The 17,649-nt window shown below is 46.2% G+C and overlaps 2 protein-coding genes across 5 annotated transcripts in view; both read left to right on the top strand.

The window, feature by feature from the left end:
- LOC137429702 (uncharacterized) overlaps positions 1–17,649 on the top strand; it is a 122,121-nt gene that overhangs the window by 26,941 nt on the left and 77,531 nt on the right. For 2 of the 4 annotated variants that reach the window (XM_068119866.2, XM_078779768.1), the window contains 2 exons: positions 12,983–13,211; positions 13,774–13,913. In XM_068119866.2, coding sequence (XP_067975967.2) covers positions 12,983–13,211; positions 13,774–13,913 — 369 coding nt within the window. Of the gene's footprint in view, positions 1–12,982; positions 13,212–13,770; positions 13,914–17,649 lie in introns of all 4 variants that reach the window. The other 2 variants (XM_068119865.2, XM_068119868.2) reach the window with 1 other exon arrangement.
- On the top strand, positions 1,095–2,161 carry LOC144892502 (uncharacterized). The gene is made up of 2 exons (XM_078779458.1): positions 1,095–1,515; positions 1,582–2,161. The coding sequence occupies exons 1-2, from the start codon at positions 1,133–1,135 to the stop codon at positions 2,102–2,104; spliced, it is 906 nt and encodes a 301-aa protein (XP_078635584.1). The 5' UTR covers positions 1,095–1,132; the 3' UTR covers positions 2,105–2,161.

Here is a 17,649-nt window from a genome sequence, read left to right as displayed (position 1 = left end):
GGAAAGAAGTTGGTATTTCAAAAAAGTGGATTTGGGGTGAAATTAGCAGGGGTAGAAAAGATCAACGTTTTGGATGTGTTACATATTTATGTGAATGTATGTGAATTACCATTCAGGTGTTTGCTTATCCGTGTGTAGTATATTAAGGGTTGTTGTGATTGGAGGGTCAGGAGCCCTTCTGAACAAGTGGCCGGAAACGGAAGTGACCGGAAACGGAAGAGAAAAAGACACGAAAAAAGGACGAGGATTCTTCTTCCTCGCCCCGCTCCGACAAAAGGTGGGATCGACCTTGCGCTGCGTGGAAAAGCGGCGTTCCGAAGCCTGTCTGGCGAGAGGAATTACCGGGACGTGTACCTGCCCGGTGGAGACGTCAAGTTGACGTGGGGCCGTGCATCGACCCCGCGTCTGGCATCGTTCGCGGCACCGTCCAAACAGACGCGTGCGGGTCGCACGTTGGGGCCTAACGCGCCTTGCAAGCGGCGTGGGGTTTGGCTTGCTCTACCGTATCCGCTTCACGTGGCCACGAGGGGCTGCAGCCACGGTGCCTGGTACGATACCTGCCCGGTGGAAACACGTCCACCCGGTGTTCGTTCAACCGCCCGAGTGCGGCGACGGCGACCATCATCTTGGTCAGGAGGGGCCCAGAGACATTGTGCGGGACCGAGACCAAAAGGGTGTCGTGAGTACTCACCGGGACACACATGTATAAGATGGCCATCTTAATCATAGGGAATTGATTGTGAATTGGGAATTGGTGATGGTTGTGTATTGTTGATTGCTCGGGGAAAATCTCCGTGGTTGTGTCATTGAAATTGTATGGTATCATTTACCATTGGAAATATATCCTTGAACATCAGTTGTCTCCTGGGTGAAATTCATATGGATTGCGTGGCGAAAGCGCATATATAATACAGCTTGCTGGCGGAGTTCCTCTCACGGTCCGGGGGGTCACCGAGACCAGGTATTCACCGAGGGGACCACGTAACAGAATTGGGGGCCCGTCCGGGATTTAAAATTGTATAAAATAATAAAATAATAATTTTTTTATTAATTAATTATTAATTGGTAAAAAAATTTGAGAAATTGGGGTAAAGTCTTGGGTGAAGGTTAACAGGTGTTAACGATAGGCACCATGGCGTTTGTGGCACAGAACTTTGGGGTAACCCCGAGTGAGGCACAGTTCCGAGCGTTGCTAAAGTCGGACCTCTTGAAATTGGCCAAACATTTTAACTTGGAGGTCCGAACTAATTTGAGGAAGGCAGAGTTGCAGGCCACGGTGATACAATCTATGGTGGGATTAGGAACATGGGACGAGTTAGCCTGGGAGTGGCTACCCGAAGAACCAGAAGACGTTGAGCTCCGGAAACTGGAGTTGCAGTTACGGAGCCAGGAACGGATTAAAGAAGAAGAAAGGAAAGCAGAAAAGGAAAGAGCAGAAGAAGAAAGGAAAGCAGAAGCGAGGAGAGAAGAGAAACAAGCAGAGGAAAGGAGAGTGGAACGAGAACTCCAGGAAAGGTTAAAAGAAGAAGAAAGGAAAGCAGAAGCAGAGGAAAGGAGAGTAGAACGAGAACTCCAGGAAAGGTTAGAAGGGAGAAAAGCAGAGGAGAGGAGAGCTGCAAGGGACCTCGAAGCAGAGGAGAGGAAAGCGGAAAGGGAATTAAAGGAACGTGACATGGAGCTTCAGCAAGAAATCAAATTCAAGGAGCTGGAGTTAATGAGAGAACGGGGAGAGGCACCACCCTTGCTGACGGGGTCGACACCTAACCAGAAAACCTGGGATGTGGGCAGACATGTGAGGCTGGTTCCACCGTTCAGTGAAAAGGAAGTCGCGAAATTTTTCCCACACTTTGAGAAAGTGGCTCGACAATTAAACTGGCCGGAGGAGGCCTGGACCATACTCGTGCAAAGTGTGCTGGTGGGGAAAGCTCAGGAAATTTATTCGGCGCTACCAATGGACCAATGTGCAGATTATGAGGTACTGAAGAAGCACATCCTCAAGGCCTATGAGTTGGTTCCGGAAGCTTACAGGCAAAAATTCAGGAATGCCAGGAAGAGGGAGAGTGAGACCCATGTGGAGTTTGCCAGAGTGAAAGAAAACATTTGATCGGTGGTGTGAGTCAAAAGGAGTCGGGAAAGACTTCGAAACATTGCGGGACTTGATCCTGGTGGAGGAATTCCAGCAGTGTGTCCACGAGGACATCAAAGTGTACCTGCAGGAAAAGAAAGTACCAAAGTTGTGGGACGCAGCCACCATGGCAGATGATTATGCCTTAACCCACCGAATAGGGGTCCACAAACCTAACTCCTCGCCTAGACTTCAGCAGGGGAGTTATGGAACACCCGGTGCGGAGAACGACCTTACATGGCGGCGGCCTCGAGATGATTATGGGGACAACTATGATACCCCAACGGTTAGAAATCCGAGGGCTACGGGCCCAAGACAAACTTATTTTTCGGGGGGCTCAAGGCCGACCCCGAGGTTCTCCCCCGGGCCTACTTGTGCTTTTTGCCATAAAACTGGACACTTGATGTCCCAATGTTACCTCCGAAAAAGGGAGAACCCGGAACGGAATCAGTCTAGTGCGACTCCGAATGCACTGGCAAGTGTGAGAAATCATTCTTGGAGAGCAGAGCTGGGGGAAGATTCCCCTGTCAAAGGTACGGCGTCCCGGGAGAACCTTGTTCAGGAGGGCTACAAACATTTCATTTCAGAGGGGTTCGTGTCGCTGGATGGCGACCCGAGTAACCAGAAGCCAGTTAGGGTATTGAGGGACACAGGAGCCCACCAATCGTTGATGCTGGAGGGCATTTTGCCATTGTCGGAGAAGACGGCAACTGGGGTTAGTGTGCTTTTACAGGGGGTCGGGGGCTATGTTAAAGCTCCGCTTCATGTCATCCAGTTGAGTTCTGAGTTGGTATCCGGGCCGGTCACCGTAGGCTTACAAGCCACCCTTCCTGTGGAGGGAATCTCTTTTATTATCGGGAATGATTTGGCAGGGGGGCGAGTTTCGGGTAATCCAATAATGGTGGACAAGCCCAGTAAGGAAAATAACACCACTCGGTTAGAGATGGAGATTCCGGGTATCTTTCCATCCTGTGCAGTGACTCGGGCTATGGGTAGAAAGCACGCGGAAGAGAAGGAGGAAGAAAGAGAGGGGGAGTTGGAACCCTTAGAGGTACGGGAAGACAACTCGGAAAAGGGAAATAACCAGGGGAGGGATTCCCAGGAATTTCGAGAAATGGTAGCGTCTGGAACGCAAGGGGACGGGGAGTGTCCGTCGGAGACCGCGGAGAACGAAGTGGAGCAAACCGCGCTGGTCCGAAGGAGACTAGTGGAAGAACAACACGAAGACTCGGAGATCCAGAGGTTAATTGAGAAAGCCGTTACGGAAGAAGAGGCTACGAAGATACCTGTGGGGTATTTCATGAAGGGGGAAACCCTAATGAGGAAATGGAGGCCCCCGGAGGTGCCCGCAGACGATGAGTGGAAAGTTCACTATCAGATTGTGGTGCCACCGCTGTACCGGAAGGAGATCTTGAGTTTGGCACATGAGACCCCTTGGGCCGGGCACCTGGGAGTGAACAAGACCTGTGACAGGATATTGGTACATTTTTTTTCTGGCCGGGACTGCGACGGGATGTGGCGGAGTTCTGCAAGTCCTGCCATTCTTGTCAGCTGGTGGGAAAGCCGAATCAAAAATCCCACCCGCCCCGTTAAAGCCAATTCCAGCTTTTGAAGAGCCATTCAGCCGAGTCATTGTGGACTGTGTGGGCCCTTTACCCAAAACCAAAGCCGGACATCTATACTTACTGACCATCATGTGCGCGTCCACCAGGTTCCCCGAGGCAGTGCCTCTGAGGAAAATAACGGCGGCAGTTATTGCAAAGGCCTTGATTAAATTTTTCACTTGGGTTGGTCTACCTAAGATCATTCAATCGGATCAGGGGTCCAATTTCATGTCCACACTGTTCCAGCAAGTGGTACACCTGTTGGGGGTGGAACAAGTAAGATCCAGCGCCTACCATCCCGAGAGCCAAGGGGCCCTGGAAAGGTTTCACCAGACTTTAAAGAATATGATCCGAACGTATTGTTTTGAATGTGCCAAGGATTGGGATGAAGGGATACCCCTATTGTTGTTTGCGGCGAGGGAGTCCGTGCAGGATTCCTTGGGATTCAGTCCGTTTGAACTGGTGTTTGGACACGCAGTGCGGGGACCGTTGAAATTGGTGAAAGAACAGTGGTTACTACAGGAGTCCCGGACACCGATGGTGGAGTATGTGTCCACAGTAAAAAACCGATTGGCAAAGGCGTGTGAGGTGGCACGACGGAACTTGAGAAGGGCCCAGGGGAAAATGAAGGAGAGACATGACAAGACCTCGCAGATAAGGAATTTCAGTCCTCAGGACCGGGTGCTAGTATTGCTGCCCGTTCCAGGTCAGCCCCTCCAGGCTAGATATTTAGGTCCTTATGCAGTGGAGGAGAGGGTGAATGAGACAGACTACGTGGTGACCACTCCCGACCGACGAAAAAAGCGACAGTTGTGTCATGTCAACCGACTGAAGAAATATCATGAGAGGGAACCGGTGGAAGACGTAGTTCCTGTCTCACCGGTCGTACCGGTGACAATGGACGGAAACGCCGGTGTGAAGTTTGATAACTTGGATGACCAGGCCTGCCCCAAATTGACGAACACCGAAGTGTTGAATCATTTGGATGAGAAGTTAGGTCATTTAACAAGGGAACAGCAAGGACAACTGTCCAGCCTAATGTTCGAATTTAAACATTTGTTCACAGATGTACCTGGTCGTACGGACTTAGTATATCATGATATCGAGGTGGGGGAGGCCACTCCAGTGAAACAACACCCCTATCGGATGAACCCGGTGAAGATGGAGTACCTTCGGAAGGAGATGCAATATATGTTGGACAATGACATCATCGAACCAAGCAACAGTGAATGGAGCTCCCCATGTGTGTTGGTTCCGAAACCCGATGGCAGCTTCCGGTGTTGTACAGATTTAAAACGGGTGAATGCAGTGACCAAGACCGACTCCTATCCGCTCCCGAGGATTGACGACTGTATTGATCGAATAGGCCCAGCTAAATTTGTTACCAAATTTGACTTGCTGAAAGGGTATTGGCAGATCCCACTTACCGATAGAGCCAAAGAAATCTCAGCTTTGGTCACTCCGAATGGGTTATATCAGTACAAGGTCCTCCCTTTTGGGTTGAAGAATGGGCCGGCTACATTTCAACGACTGATTAATAGGCTCATTGCAGACCTGGAGGGGGTGGAGGCATATCTGGATGATGTAATCATCCACACCATGACCATGGAAGACCACATTAAGCAAATCCATGCATTTTTTCAGACGATGTCCGAGGCAGGTCTGACCATCAACTTAGCCAAGAGTGAATTTGTAAGAGCACAGGTAGTGTTCCTCGGCCATGTAGTAGGGCAGGGTCAAGTACAACCAGTGACCGCCAAGGTAGAAGCTATCGATCGCTTCCAAGTCCCAAAGGGGAAGAAAGAGCTGATGAGATTCTTAGGTATGGCGGGGTGGTACCGGCGGTTCTGTAAGAATTTTTCGGATGTGGTAGCCCCTTTAACGAGTTTGTTGAGAAAGGAGACCCCATTCGTTTGGGATGGCAAATGTCAGGCGGCCTTTGCCCATGTCAAAGCGATACTAATGAGCTCTCCGGTCCTAACCGCTCCGGACTTTCAGGCACCTTTCAAGTTGGCCGTAGATGCAAGTGATGTGGGGGCTGGAGCGGTCTTGTTACAGGAAGATGAGGATGGGGTGGACCACCCCGTGTGCTACTACTCCAAAAAGTTCAATAAACATCAAGCAAATTATGCCACCGTGGAGAAAGAGACCCTGGCTCTCCTGCTAGGGCTTCAACATTATGAGGTGTACTTAGGAATCACGTCCTTTCCCATAAAGGTCTTTACGGATCACAACCCCTTAACCTTCATTCAAAGAATGAAAAATAAAAATCAGAGGTTGATGAGATGGAGTTTGGCTTTGCAGGGGTTCAACTTGGAAATTGAACATGTACGGGGCCGGGACAATGTCGTGGCGGACGCTTTGTCCAGATTGAGTTAATCTGGGGGGGGGGGGGGTTGAGTTATCTGGCTTGTTTCTCCAAATTGGCCGGCAAAGAAAGTTTTCGCTGGGTTCAAACTTTCTTTCTTGAAGGGGGGGAGTGTTACATATTTATGTGAATGTATGTGAATTACCATTCAGGTGTTTGCTTATCCGTGTGTAGTATATTAAGGGTTGTTGTGATTGGAGGGTCAGGAGCCCTTCTGAACAAGTGGCCGGAAACGGAAGTGACCGGAAACGGAAGAGAAAAAGACACGAGGAAAAAAGGACGAGGATTCTTCTTCCTCGCCCCGCTCCGACAAAAGGTGGGATCGACCTTGCGCTGCGTGGAAAAGCGGCGTTCCGAAGCCTGTCTGGCGAGAGGAATTACCGGGACGTGTACCTGCCCGGTGGAGACGTCAAGTTGACGTGGGGCCGTGCATCGACCCCGCGTCTGGCATCGTTCGCGGCACCGTCCAAACAGACGCGTGCGGGTCGCACGTTGGGGCCTAACGCGCCTTGCAAGTGGCGTGGGGTTTGGCTTGCTCTACCGTATCCGCTTCGCGTGGCCACGAGGGGCTGCAGCCACGGTGCCTGGTACGATACCTGCCTGGTGGAAACACGTCCACCCGGGGTTCGTTCAACCGCCCGAGTGCGGTGACGGCGACCATCATCTTGGTCAGGAGGGGCCCAGAGACATTGTGCGGGACCGAGACCAAAAGGGTGTCGTGAGTACTCACCGGGACACACATGTATAAGATGGCCATCTTAATCATAGGGAATTGATTGTGAATTGGGAATTGGTGATGGTTGTGTATTGTTGATTGCTCGGGGAAAATCTCCGTGGTTGTGTCATTGAAATTGTATGGTATCATTACCATTGGAAATATATCCTTGAACATCAGTTGTCTCCTGGGTGAAATTCATATGGATTGCGTGGCGAAAGCGCATATATAATACAGCTTGCTGGCGGAGTTCCTCTCACGGTCCGGGGGGTCACCGAGACCAGGTATTCACCGAGGGGACCACGTAACAGATGGGGGAAGATAAGAGATGGTGGTGAACAGCTGTTTTAAAGACCTGGAGGGTGGAGTGGGATTGAAGAGAGTGAGGGAGTTTTTTTCCAGAGGCGGGAGAAAAGAGGAATGAAGGAGTGAAGGTGAGCAGAGAGTCTTGATTTTGGCAGTTTAACCAACCATAAGAGGGTTGCAGGCAGATCTTGTGTGGCCTGTAGGAATATTTGGGGGACAGAGCCCAGAGAGCTGGGGGGGGCAAGGCCAGAGAGGAGTCGGTAGAAGACGGAAAGACCACCAACCTGCCTGCGGTGAGTAAGTGAAAGGCCCTTGGAGTTAGCTTCATCGCGGAAGATTCCAATGATTCTGAACGCTTTGGTTTCAATAGCGTGAAGCCGAGCTAGGTGTGAGGCAGGAGCACCAGCCCAGAGGGGAGAGCAGTATTCCATTGAGCTGCGGATGAAAGCCTTGTATGTGGTGAGGAGCTCAGGTGTGCCACGGAAGGACTTCGCACGACGGAGGATGCCCAGTCGGCGACTGGCTTTGGAGGCCAGATTTGAAATGTGGTTTTCCCAGGAAAGATCATGGCAGATGATCTTCTGGCAGATAATTGTACTTATTTTGTTTGCCAGGTAAGCATAATAATGGATGATACAATTATAATGATTGCCCCCTCTTTGATTGGACCCCAGGCGACTGAAAAGATTAGCAATGCTGGTTTCACAGGTGATAGAAAAGAGGAACAAACTAGTGGAGTTGAGCAGTGATCCTGAATTTTGGGAGTTGAACGAGAAGGTCACTGGCAGACTGTGTGGGCACTGCAGAAACCTGAGAAGGGTGGAGGGTGCAAGATCAAAAAGGAGGCAGTTGAATACAGAGGCCACCAAGGCACCAACCTCTCTGCGATGTAACAGTCCTAGACACTCCGCTTCGTCACTGGGGAAATGAATGATTTTGTGGACGTTGGTTTTCATGGCATCAAAAAGGGCAAGGTGTGAGGCAGAAGCACCATCCCAAAGTGGCAAGCTGTACTCGGCTATGATTGAAGTCCTTGTAGGTTGTCAAAAGTTCAGATTGGCTAAGCAAAGACCTTGCACAATGGATGCCCAGTTGTTGGCTGGCTTTGGAGGCCATCTTGGAAATATGGTCTGCCCAAGAAAGATCATGCTGATTGAGGCCCACACAGTTGAGTGGTTTAACCTCCAAGATTTGTTTCGGAAGGAGATTGGAGGGTTTGCCACACTCACTTTGGAGACAGAGTGAATGTGTGGGAATTGTCAGGATTGGAAGATGTATTCTCAGTGTTGGAATCCTTTTACAACATCAATTTCATGCCAAAAAGCTCATTAATATCACAGCTTTGGCATTCATGCTCTGAGTGAAAGTGACCATTTCGGCCAACTTCGCTGGACAATTTAAAGTGGTAATATTCATCTGGCACGCCACAAACTTTAGCACAACATAGATGGTACTAGTTTCCGTCACACACATACATATACACATGCATGCACATAATCATGCATATAAACATGCGCATACACATGCACAGGTGGGGGCATATGCCCATTGGCCAAAGGCATAGAATTTCATGGGGTACCATAATTTCAGAATTTCATTTCCAAAGCTGGAGATAAATAAACAGACAAACAAGAAGATGTCATGCAGAGCATGATTCTTGCTTGCAAAATCCACCCTCCCCCCCCCCCCCCCCCCTGAAAAATAGGTTGCAATTGATCCAGCAAATTGTCCATTTAATCAAGATTAAAATTGACGATCTTGATCAAAGCTCGGGTCAATAGGATGAAAAGTGATGATTTTTAGATGAAAATTGATGATTGTAGAAGTTTGACCTAGAGTTGACCTTTGCCTTTTGACCTCAAAAATAGTGGGTTTCCCAATTCAGTGAGGCACTATGCGAATGCTGTTCAATTTTCAAGTCGATGGGATTTAAAATTGCGATTTTAGAAATTTGACCTCCAGATGACCTTTGACCTCGATAGCCTTCTCAATTGTGACGCCTTCTACAACTTGGTTAAGTTTCATGAAGATCGGTTGAAAATTGTGACCTGTAGGCGACAGACAAAGACAGACACAGACAGAATAATGCACAAGACCAACCAATATACAGTAATACCCCGGCCTACGTCATTAATTGGTTCCATAAGCCGTGACGTAACTCGGTTTTTGACGTAAACCGAGCGTAATGCCTTAAAATGAAGACAAACACCGTAAAACTAGAGTAAATAACTCGCGAAAGTATATATAAACTATCGCTAAACCTTAAAGAACACTAAAAACACATTTTAGTCATATTTTTTAATGAGTAATGAACACAATTAATAAATGAATTTGTAAAGAATAATAAATAAAATTAATAAGATTATGTTATTCACCTTAAACATGGCGTCTCTTCTGAACACAAACACACATTTTTATCGGTCTTAGCCGGCGGCGCTTTTTCAGTGACGTATGCAAGAATACGTTCCCTATCATGAATGATGGTCGATACCGTCGACCGTGGCAGCCCTAAGGCATAGACCTTATCGCGAATCGGTAAATATCAACAGAGGGCGCTCCACCGCGAAGCATGATGGGATCGAAAAGGGGGCAAACGTAAACACAAACCCAGAAGAGGAAACGTCTGTCTACGATCGACGCTGTGTTTACGGAAAGGAAGATGGCTAATGTGAAAGAAATTCAGCGTTTTTTGGCATTAATATCCAGCGATTTAAAGAAATATTTGAGGGAAAGGGGGGTTCCCATTGGAGAAGAGAAACAACCTGCTAATGCAAGAACAGTTCCTGAATGTTGAAACCTCGATCGGCCATACAAATATCGCCGGCTGGAACTTGTCTACAATGTTCGTCATCTTTACAATTTTTTTGTCCGACGTGTTTCCTCCTGTAGGTTTGGAAATGTATGAAATTGTTCCGCTAGGTGTAATACCAACAAGGCACTTGAGAGTAGGTCTTGACTTATATTGGCTGTACACTTGCGAACAAAACTTGGGAGAACAAAACTTGGGAGACGGTGCTTTGTCCTAATCCAAAGCGAAATGCGAGGTCCTCCTCGCGAAGATTAAGCCGAAGCTTCATGAGTGTCATGAGTAGTTGATCCACTAAAGATTGAGATCGCTTAACTCCGAGTTTTGTAGTATTGTTTATTTGCCAGGTCTTGTCTTCCATTGATAATTTCCCCTTATAATAATGAAGGTTCTGTGCATGAGGGGATACTTCTGCTAATAACCACTTGAACAGGTCATAACTAGGTAAACCTGTATAAAGTTTCACAAGTTCATCACAGTTTGCTATGTCCGAAACGGTAAGCTTCTTGTTACATACTGCAATGGCGGCTTTCAGTTTTGCGACAGTGTCCTTGGCTTGCAAATTCTGGCTCATGAGCTGATCACAGTTCACAGTTAATTTGTTAATTTGTCACTGTAAAAAAAAGTCCTAAAAGTAGTTTAAAGTGGTAAGGATCACGTAGTGTGTCAATGTAAACAAGCAGTCTGTCAAAGTGATAGCGACCGCCGGCGGCGCTATTGCCCCTTTCCGATCCCATGACTCATTGCGGCTCCGATTCGCGATAAGGTCTATGCGCTATCACCGACACTTTTTCACCTTGTTCATACCTTTTAATCAGATTTAACTTATCTTCCATCTTAACCACATTACGCTTGGAAACACGAGCACTGTCCTTCTTAGGACCCATGGCTAACAGACACAGTAAAGGAATACTGTATGTCGCCTCTGTTTTGAATGAGAACCAGCAGCTGCGCGTATGTACAGTATACTGTACGTACATTTTAAAATATTTTTAATGTGCTTTTTATTGTATTTGAAATTATTTTTTAAGCTTCTTTTATTGTTAATTTATGTACTATTTTATTTATTTTAAATATATTTTTAAGGAAAAATTAATTTTTTCCACGTCCGTAGGAGTGACGTAAAGTCGCACATAATGACGTTCGCTGAACTGAAATTTACTCTAGAAGAGTGTCGTAAAGTCGGATTTGACGTAGGTCGAAATGGCGTAAAACGGGGTATGACTGTACTTGAAAAATCTTCGATTTTGCAAGTAACACACACACACACACCACACCACACCACACACACACGATCTCTAGTATGAGCGCTTGAGTGGATCGAGGCACCATGACCTGTTTGTTGAAGCACCGTTGTGGTAAAGCATAAACATTCATAAAGTATGGACGGATATGGACGTATGGATGGATTTGGACGAAATTTGGCAGAGATGTAGCGGATGTGACGAGGACGAAATTATTAGATTTTGGTGAAGATCCGGATTCGGATCCGGCTACTAGAATTTTTTAAGTGATTCTTCACCATTGGGAGATCGGGCCAAAAATGATACAGAGCAGGATATCTCAAAAAGTTATGGACGAATTTGGACAAAACTTGGTGGATGAATTGGTTAGGTGACAGGAACAAGCTGATTCGATTTTAGTGAAGGTCTGAATCCAGATCCGGCCGATCAGTAGGGTACAAAACATAAACTGTTCAGCCTGGCGAAGGTATGCGCTCTACTGAGTGCCGTTCTAGTTTATTTATTTATTTTTCTTGACTGCTGTATTGTTTTGATCATAGGTTTTATTCATAACAATTTTTTTGATAGCGTTAAAATTGATAGTGTGTGGTATTTCCTTTTTTTTCTTTTCTTTTTTTCTTTTGTATGTTTGCTTGTCTGTTTGTTTTTTATCGAAAAGCTGTCTTTCTGCACGAATGTTGAGTTCTCGTCTCGACCTGGTGTCATATCTATCAGATTGTGGTTGCCAAATTTCAAGCAATTCTCCTCGGGCAATGATGGCATTTAGTCAGGTTCACTATGTTAACAAATATAATTTCTTTCAAAATTTTGGGATTAGCAAACCTGTAAATTTTTGGAATCTTCAGAGCATGGAGAATCTGAAAATCAATGTTGGCATTTGCACAGACACCTGCATGGCCGCCATTTTGGATTTTGAAAATGGCCGCCATAAAATACATGTTTTGCGTGATCTCGGCTTCTAGTCAACCTAGAGACTTAATTAAATATGCTAATCCTATGTTTTCTGGGTCAAGGAATCCAATAAAGGCCTCAAAATAGTGCTCAGGATTATAGAAAAGCAACAAACAAAGGTAATTGAAAAGCATTGTCTTTATAATTGTGATATAACTGTATTACATAATACATGATATTGCAAGTCCTTTGAAGTTATAGGTTGTTATAGGAAGTTATAGGTAGTATCAGATTGAACTATAAGTCCTATACACAGGATCTACGAGGTCTATACCGTTCAGGAATATGCTTTTACAGATCTTCATCACTGTCCTGAGTGTCATTTTCGCAAAGGTGTCTACGCAAATGTAAACATTAATTTTTGAATTCCTCATGCTCTGAATATTCCAAAAATGTATAGTTTTGCTAATCTACCAAAATTTTGAACGAAAAAACATAGTGAACCTGACTAATTGTCTTTCTATGGCTGGTACACACGGGTAAGTGTGTGGTATAGACAGGGTGTCGCCGCTCCTCTCAGTCAAACCAGTTATCTGGTACTCATTTTGCCGACCTCGGAAGGATGACAGGCTGAGTCAACCCCACCTGGCGTTAATTCAACAGGATTCGAACTCGGGACATTAAGATCCCAAGCTGCTGCCTTAGCCATTAGACCCAAGCAATTCAGCCAGGGTTTATGTCTGCTTTTTTTTTCTTCTTTTTTTTTCTTTTTTGGGACTTATCATTAATCAAATGTTGTGGTTTAGCGAACCCACTGATTTGTTATAAAGTGAAATTAGCAGCTCTTTGACATTTTCAAGCTTTGAGGCCGGATGCCTTTAACATGTTCTCACCCTCACCGCCCACCCCAAATCACCCACCAGGCTGCTCTTATAGAAAAGCTGAGTGGTGCATTGCTCCAAGCCTTCCCAGACTCTCCGGATGATGCGAGGTCTCCCAAATCTCCCAACACAGAACGTCGTGTCTGCCATGGTCGCAAACGTCTCAGTAATATAGAACGCTTGCTTAGCCGCCTCCTGCCTTCGTGGATCCTTGAATTCCTACTTGGCATTCCTTCACCATCATCCTTTGGAAACCCTTCAAGTTCTGATGGTAAATTGTTAATATTTTTAAATAGGGTACATGAAAGAGCAAAAAAATGACATTGGGTAAGAGGAACCTGTTACACCATCAAATGGGCAAAAATAAACTGAACAAGGGGTGTGGAGAAACAGACAAATAACAGGTGGGCCACAGATTACTGTGATCACATTCACAAGTCCAAACGGGAGAGGGGAGATTGTAGTGTGTTGCCACAAGAGCAAGCTGTGCAGAAGACATCTGGTTGACACCTGTCTGATCTCCCTTTGAACCATCTATGATGTCGCCAAAGACTAATTGTCCATGGATTATGCTCTTTGGCCTATTTGCTAACATTTATCAGACAGTTGAAATTGGCTGAGCATTATCAACAATGCAATACACTGTCTTTGTGATGCATATTATTTTGTGTGCTGTAACACTATTGCTAATTTGCTGAATTGACGATGCTGTGTTTCCTTTTGATTTTACACAACTTTTATTTCACCTTCACGTGCCAGCTTTAGAATTTCCATGAACTTTGCCATTTCTTGAGAATTTGCAAAGCTTCACTGCACGTTATTGTAACCAGCAGAAATCAAAGCTTCCCCTGGCAAATTGTTTGGAAAGGGAAGCAAACGGAAGCAGGAAGCAGTGCTGGAGGAAGAAGAAGAAGAAGAAGATGAATATGAGGATGAAATTGAAATGGAAGAGTTTGATGGATCAGACGAAGAGGTATATATGAGTTTTAGAAAATAAACTACACTAATTCCTCACTTAACGTTTTTTTTGTTCTTTTGTTTTTCTTGTATACTATGTCGAGGCTCGTTTAAGAGCTAACACATAGAACATATAATAAAGGGAGCGGGTGACTAGGGGGAGAGAGAGGGATGTACAACAGTAGATAACGGCGACATCGGGAGATCTGTGGAAGGGCGAGGGCTGGGGCGGGCTACACAGAATAAACAAGATGGACACCATACGGACTTTCAGGAAAGAAAACGGAATTTGAAGGAGGTGAATTTGGGGTGTTTTAACGGGGGTAGAAAAAATCAAGGTTTTGGATGGGGGAAGATAAGAGATGGTGGTGAACAGCTGTTTTGAAGACCTGGAAGGAGGAGTGGGATTGAAGAGTGTGGGAGTTTGTTCCAGAGGCAGGAAAAAAGAGGAATGAAAGAGTGAAGGTGAGCAGAGAGTCTTGATTTTGACAGTTTCACCAGAAGAGGGTTGCTGGCAGATCTTGTGTCCTGAATAAATATTTGGGGGACAGAGCAGGGGGAGCTAGGCCGGAGAGGCTAGAGAGGAGTCTGCAGAAGACAGACTGCCAACCAGCCCAGAGGGGAGAGCAGTATTCCTTCAAGCTGTGGATGAAAGCTTTATATGTCATGAGGAGCTGACGTGTGCTAAGGAAGGACTTTGCATAACAGAGGATGCCCAGTCTGTGACTGGCTTTGGAGGCGAGCCTGGAAATGTGGTTTTACTGGAAATTTTATTGAATGTGGTTTTAATGTGGAAGGATCATGGCAGATAGTGAGACCCAAAAGCTTGATTGACAGAACTTCTTTGAGAGGTTTGTTGAGAAAGTAAATGGGAGGGTTTTCCAGACTGTCTTTACGGAGAGACAAAGTGAGATTTGTCAGGATTGAAAGACATGTTCCATTTGTTTGAACAGTTTGTGATTTTTGTCCAGGTCTGCAGAGAGTGAAGAGACTGCTGCCTACCAATCTGAGAGTTGGGATATGGAGTGGCAGGGAGTGGAGTCATCAGCAAAGAGATAGAGAGGATTTTCCAGAGTTGGGGGGAGATCATTAATGAAGACCAGAAAAAGCACAGGGACCAGAATACTGCCTTGAGGAACTCCAGCCTGGGCAGGAAGAGGAGATGATAGGATTTTATTTGGAGCCACATGTTGACTATGACAAGAGAGGAAGTCCGCAAGCCATGCGTGGAGATTTCCATGCAGATTTGGAGGAGGCAGACAGGTTTGAGAGTGGAGAGATATTGTTTCCTGGTGCTCTTCAGTCTTGAGAGTAGAGAGATATTGTTTCCTGGCTCTCTTGAGGGTACACATACACTTGTTCTGAGCTTTGTGGAAGGAACTGAGATTGCCTTCCGTTGGATTTGCCTTCCATGAGGAGAGTTTGTGAGCAGAGCTGGGTGCCAGACCATATCGAAGGCATGAGATAAGTCAAGGGAGACAGCTCTGATTTCCTGTTTGGCATTGAGGACCTCCATCCATTGTTGAGACAGCAGAAGCAGCATGTCCAGAGTAGTGACCTGGTCTGAATCCAAATTGATCTGAGATCAAGCCATTGGAGAAGAGGAAGGATTGCATTTTGGAAGCGATGATGGATTCCATGACCTTTCTGATTAATTGGGAGCAGGCTGATTGGTCTATAGTTTCAAGGATCTGTTTATGTGTAAAGCGGTAATGTTGGCTGATTTCCAAGCAGATGGCAGATGACCTTAAGCAAAAGAGAGGATGAAGAGAGCAGAGAGAGGGTGTGAAAGAGCGGCAGAGCAGGATTTTAGGACCTGTGGGCTGATGCCATCTGGTCCAGTTGCCAAATCAGAGTAGAGGTTTGACAAACTTCTCCACCTTGTCAGGAGAGAAGGACAGAGTCCAGGAGCAGCTCGGTTTGACTGGGTAAGGTGGGTACAGAGTGAGATGGGTTTGGGACATAATATTTTGAGGCAAACATGGAGTTGAGGCATTCGGCTTTTTCACTTGCAGCGTCAGCTGTGTAGCCATTTGAGGTAAGGGAGGGGATGGAGAGGAACAAACACCAGAAATGGATCAGACACCACCAGGATTTGGAAGAGGGAGAAAGGTTTGAGAGTTCAGTCTTGAGAATAGAGAGATATTGTTTCCTGGCTCTCCTATGGGTGGACACACACTTGTTCTGATTTTTGTGAAAGGAAATGAGATTGCCTTCAGTTGGATTTGTCTTCCAGGAGACAAAGGCAAATTGTTTCAGGGCAACTGCCTCACCACAAGATTCAGTGTACCATGGATAGGAGGAAGGGTATGACAACTGCAGAGGAGAGATGGGATAAATCTGTGCATGAGAGAGAGCAGTTTACTTTGGAAGAATTCCCAGGATGAGTTTGTCAGAGGCATTGGAGATGGGAGACCAGTGCAGAATTTTGTTGGCGGCTTGCAGTCCCTTCCAATTGTCGCCGCTGAGGAGGTTCTCTGAGAATGGCCAGAGAGATGTCCATTTTCACAAGGATATGATCAGATGAACCTATTGGAGCAGAAGAAGAACAGCAGACATTTGTAGGGAAGTTAGTCATGACCAAGTCTAGAAGAGATGATGTACCGTTGATTGAGATATGGGTCGATTGAGATATGTCGGGAAATTGACAGATTGTGTCAGTCCCAATGAGTCACAAGTCCTTTGCTGAGGTACTGTGGCTGTTGCGAGAGGTACCCACACCCAGCCAGTTGGCAAGATTACAGTTGAAGTCGCTACATATGAGGAAGAGAGAGTTGGGATGGGTATGTAGAAGTTGGTCCATGTTGTCGGACAGCGAGATGTAAATGAAGTCATCACTCTTTGGACGGTTCCGCACACATGAACAAAAGCTGTAAGTGGAGGGGAAGCCTTTGTTGTTTTGTTTATTTTGTTAATGTTGTTTCATTATAATGTCACTGATACAATAGGGAACATGCATCCTTTTAACATTGTGATGTTCACTGTTACATTGCTTGCCAGCGGGCCACGGTGAACTGCTTTGTCACGTAAATGTAGGTATGTACCTGTACGTAGATGCTGAACAGTATTATCACGCCCTGTTTATGTTTGAAGCGTGATTCAATGTCGAATGAAGATTAAGCAAAAACGCTCAATACGTGATAGGAATGAGTCTGGTCGTAAGAATACAAGAAAAACTAGAAAGTATCTGAAAATGCAAAGCCGCATCCGCTTTGTATTCCGACTTCTTCTTCTACTGTATGCTAAACATGATGAAAACAGATAAAAAGAATACACAAACAAGTAGAGCCACATTCAAAGTACACCGCCCCCATGCCAAATAAAAAAATAACATGTCCTCCAGCGCATGACATTGCCGGGGTGCCCGGCGATGCCGCCATGCAACATATGGAGATGAAATTTGGAGGGAGCAGTGCACAATAATTGATTGATTGAATGAAAAATGAATGAATGATCGTTTTAAGGCCATTTTCCCCGCTAGAGCGGGGGTTAGCCTTGCGGGCCCCATGACAATCATGGTTCCCTGTTTGAGGCAATGTTTTTATGGCCGGATGCCCTTCCTGACGCCAACCCTTGGTCGCCTCTTACGATGCGCAGGGATACGGTGTACCTATTCTAAACCGGGGTACACACCGGGATCATTCATCCCAGCAAGCTGGTACTCAATTTGCCGACCTCGGAAGGATGACAGGCTGAGTCAACCCCCCTGGCATTAATTCAGCGATCGACCGGGATTCGAACCCAGGATCCTC

The sequence above is a fragment of the Myxine glutinosa genome, chromosome 6 (assembly GCF_964187855.1).
Source record: "Myxine glutinosa chromosome 6, kmMyxGlut1.1, whole genome shotgun sequence".
Taxonomy (NCBI): Eukaryota; Metazoa; Chordata; class Myxini; order Myxiniformes; family Myxinidae; genus Myxine; species Myxine glutinosa.
This window is presented reverse-complemented; position numbering and strand designations above follow the sequence as displayed.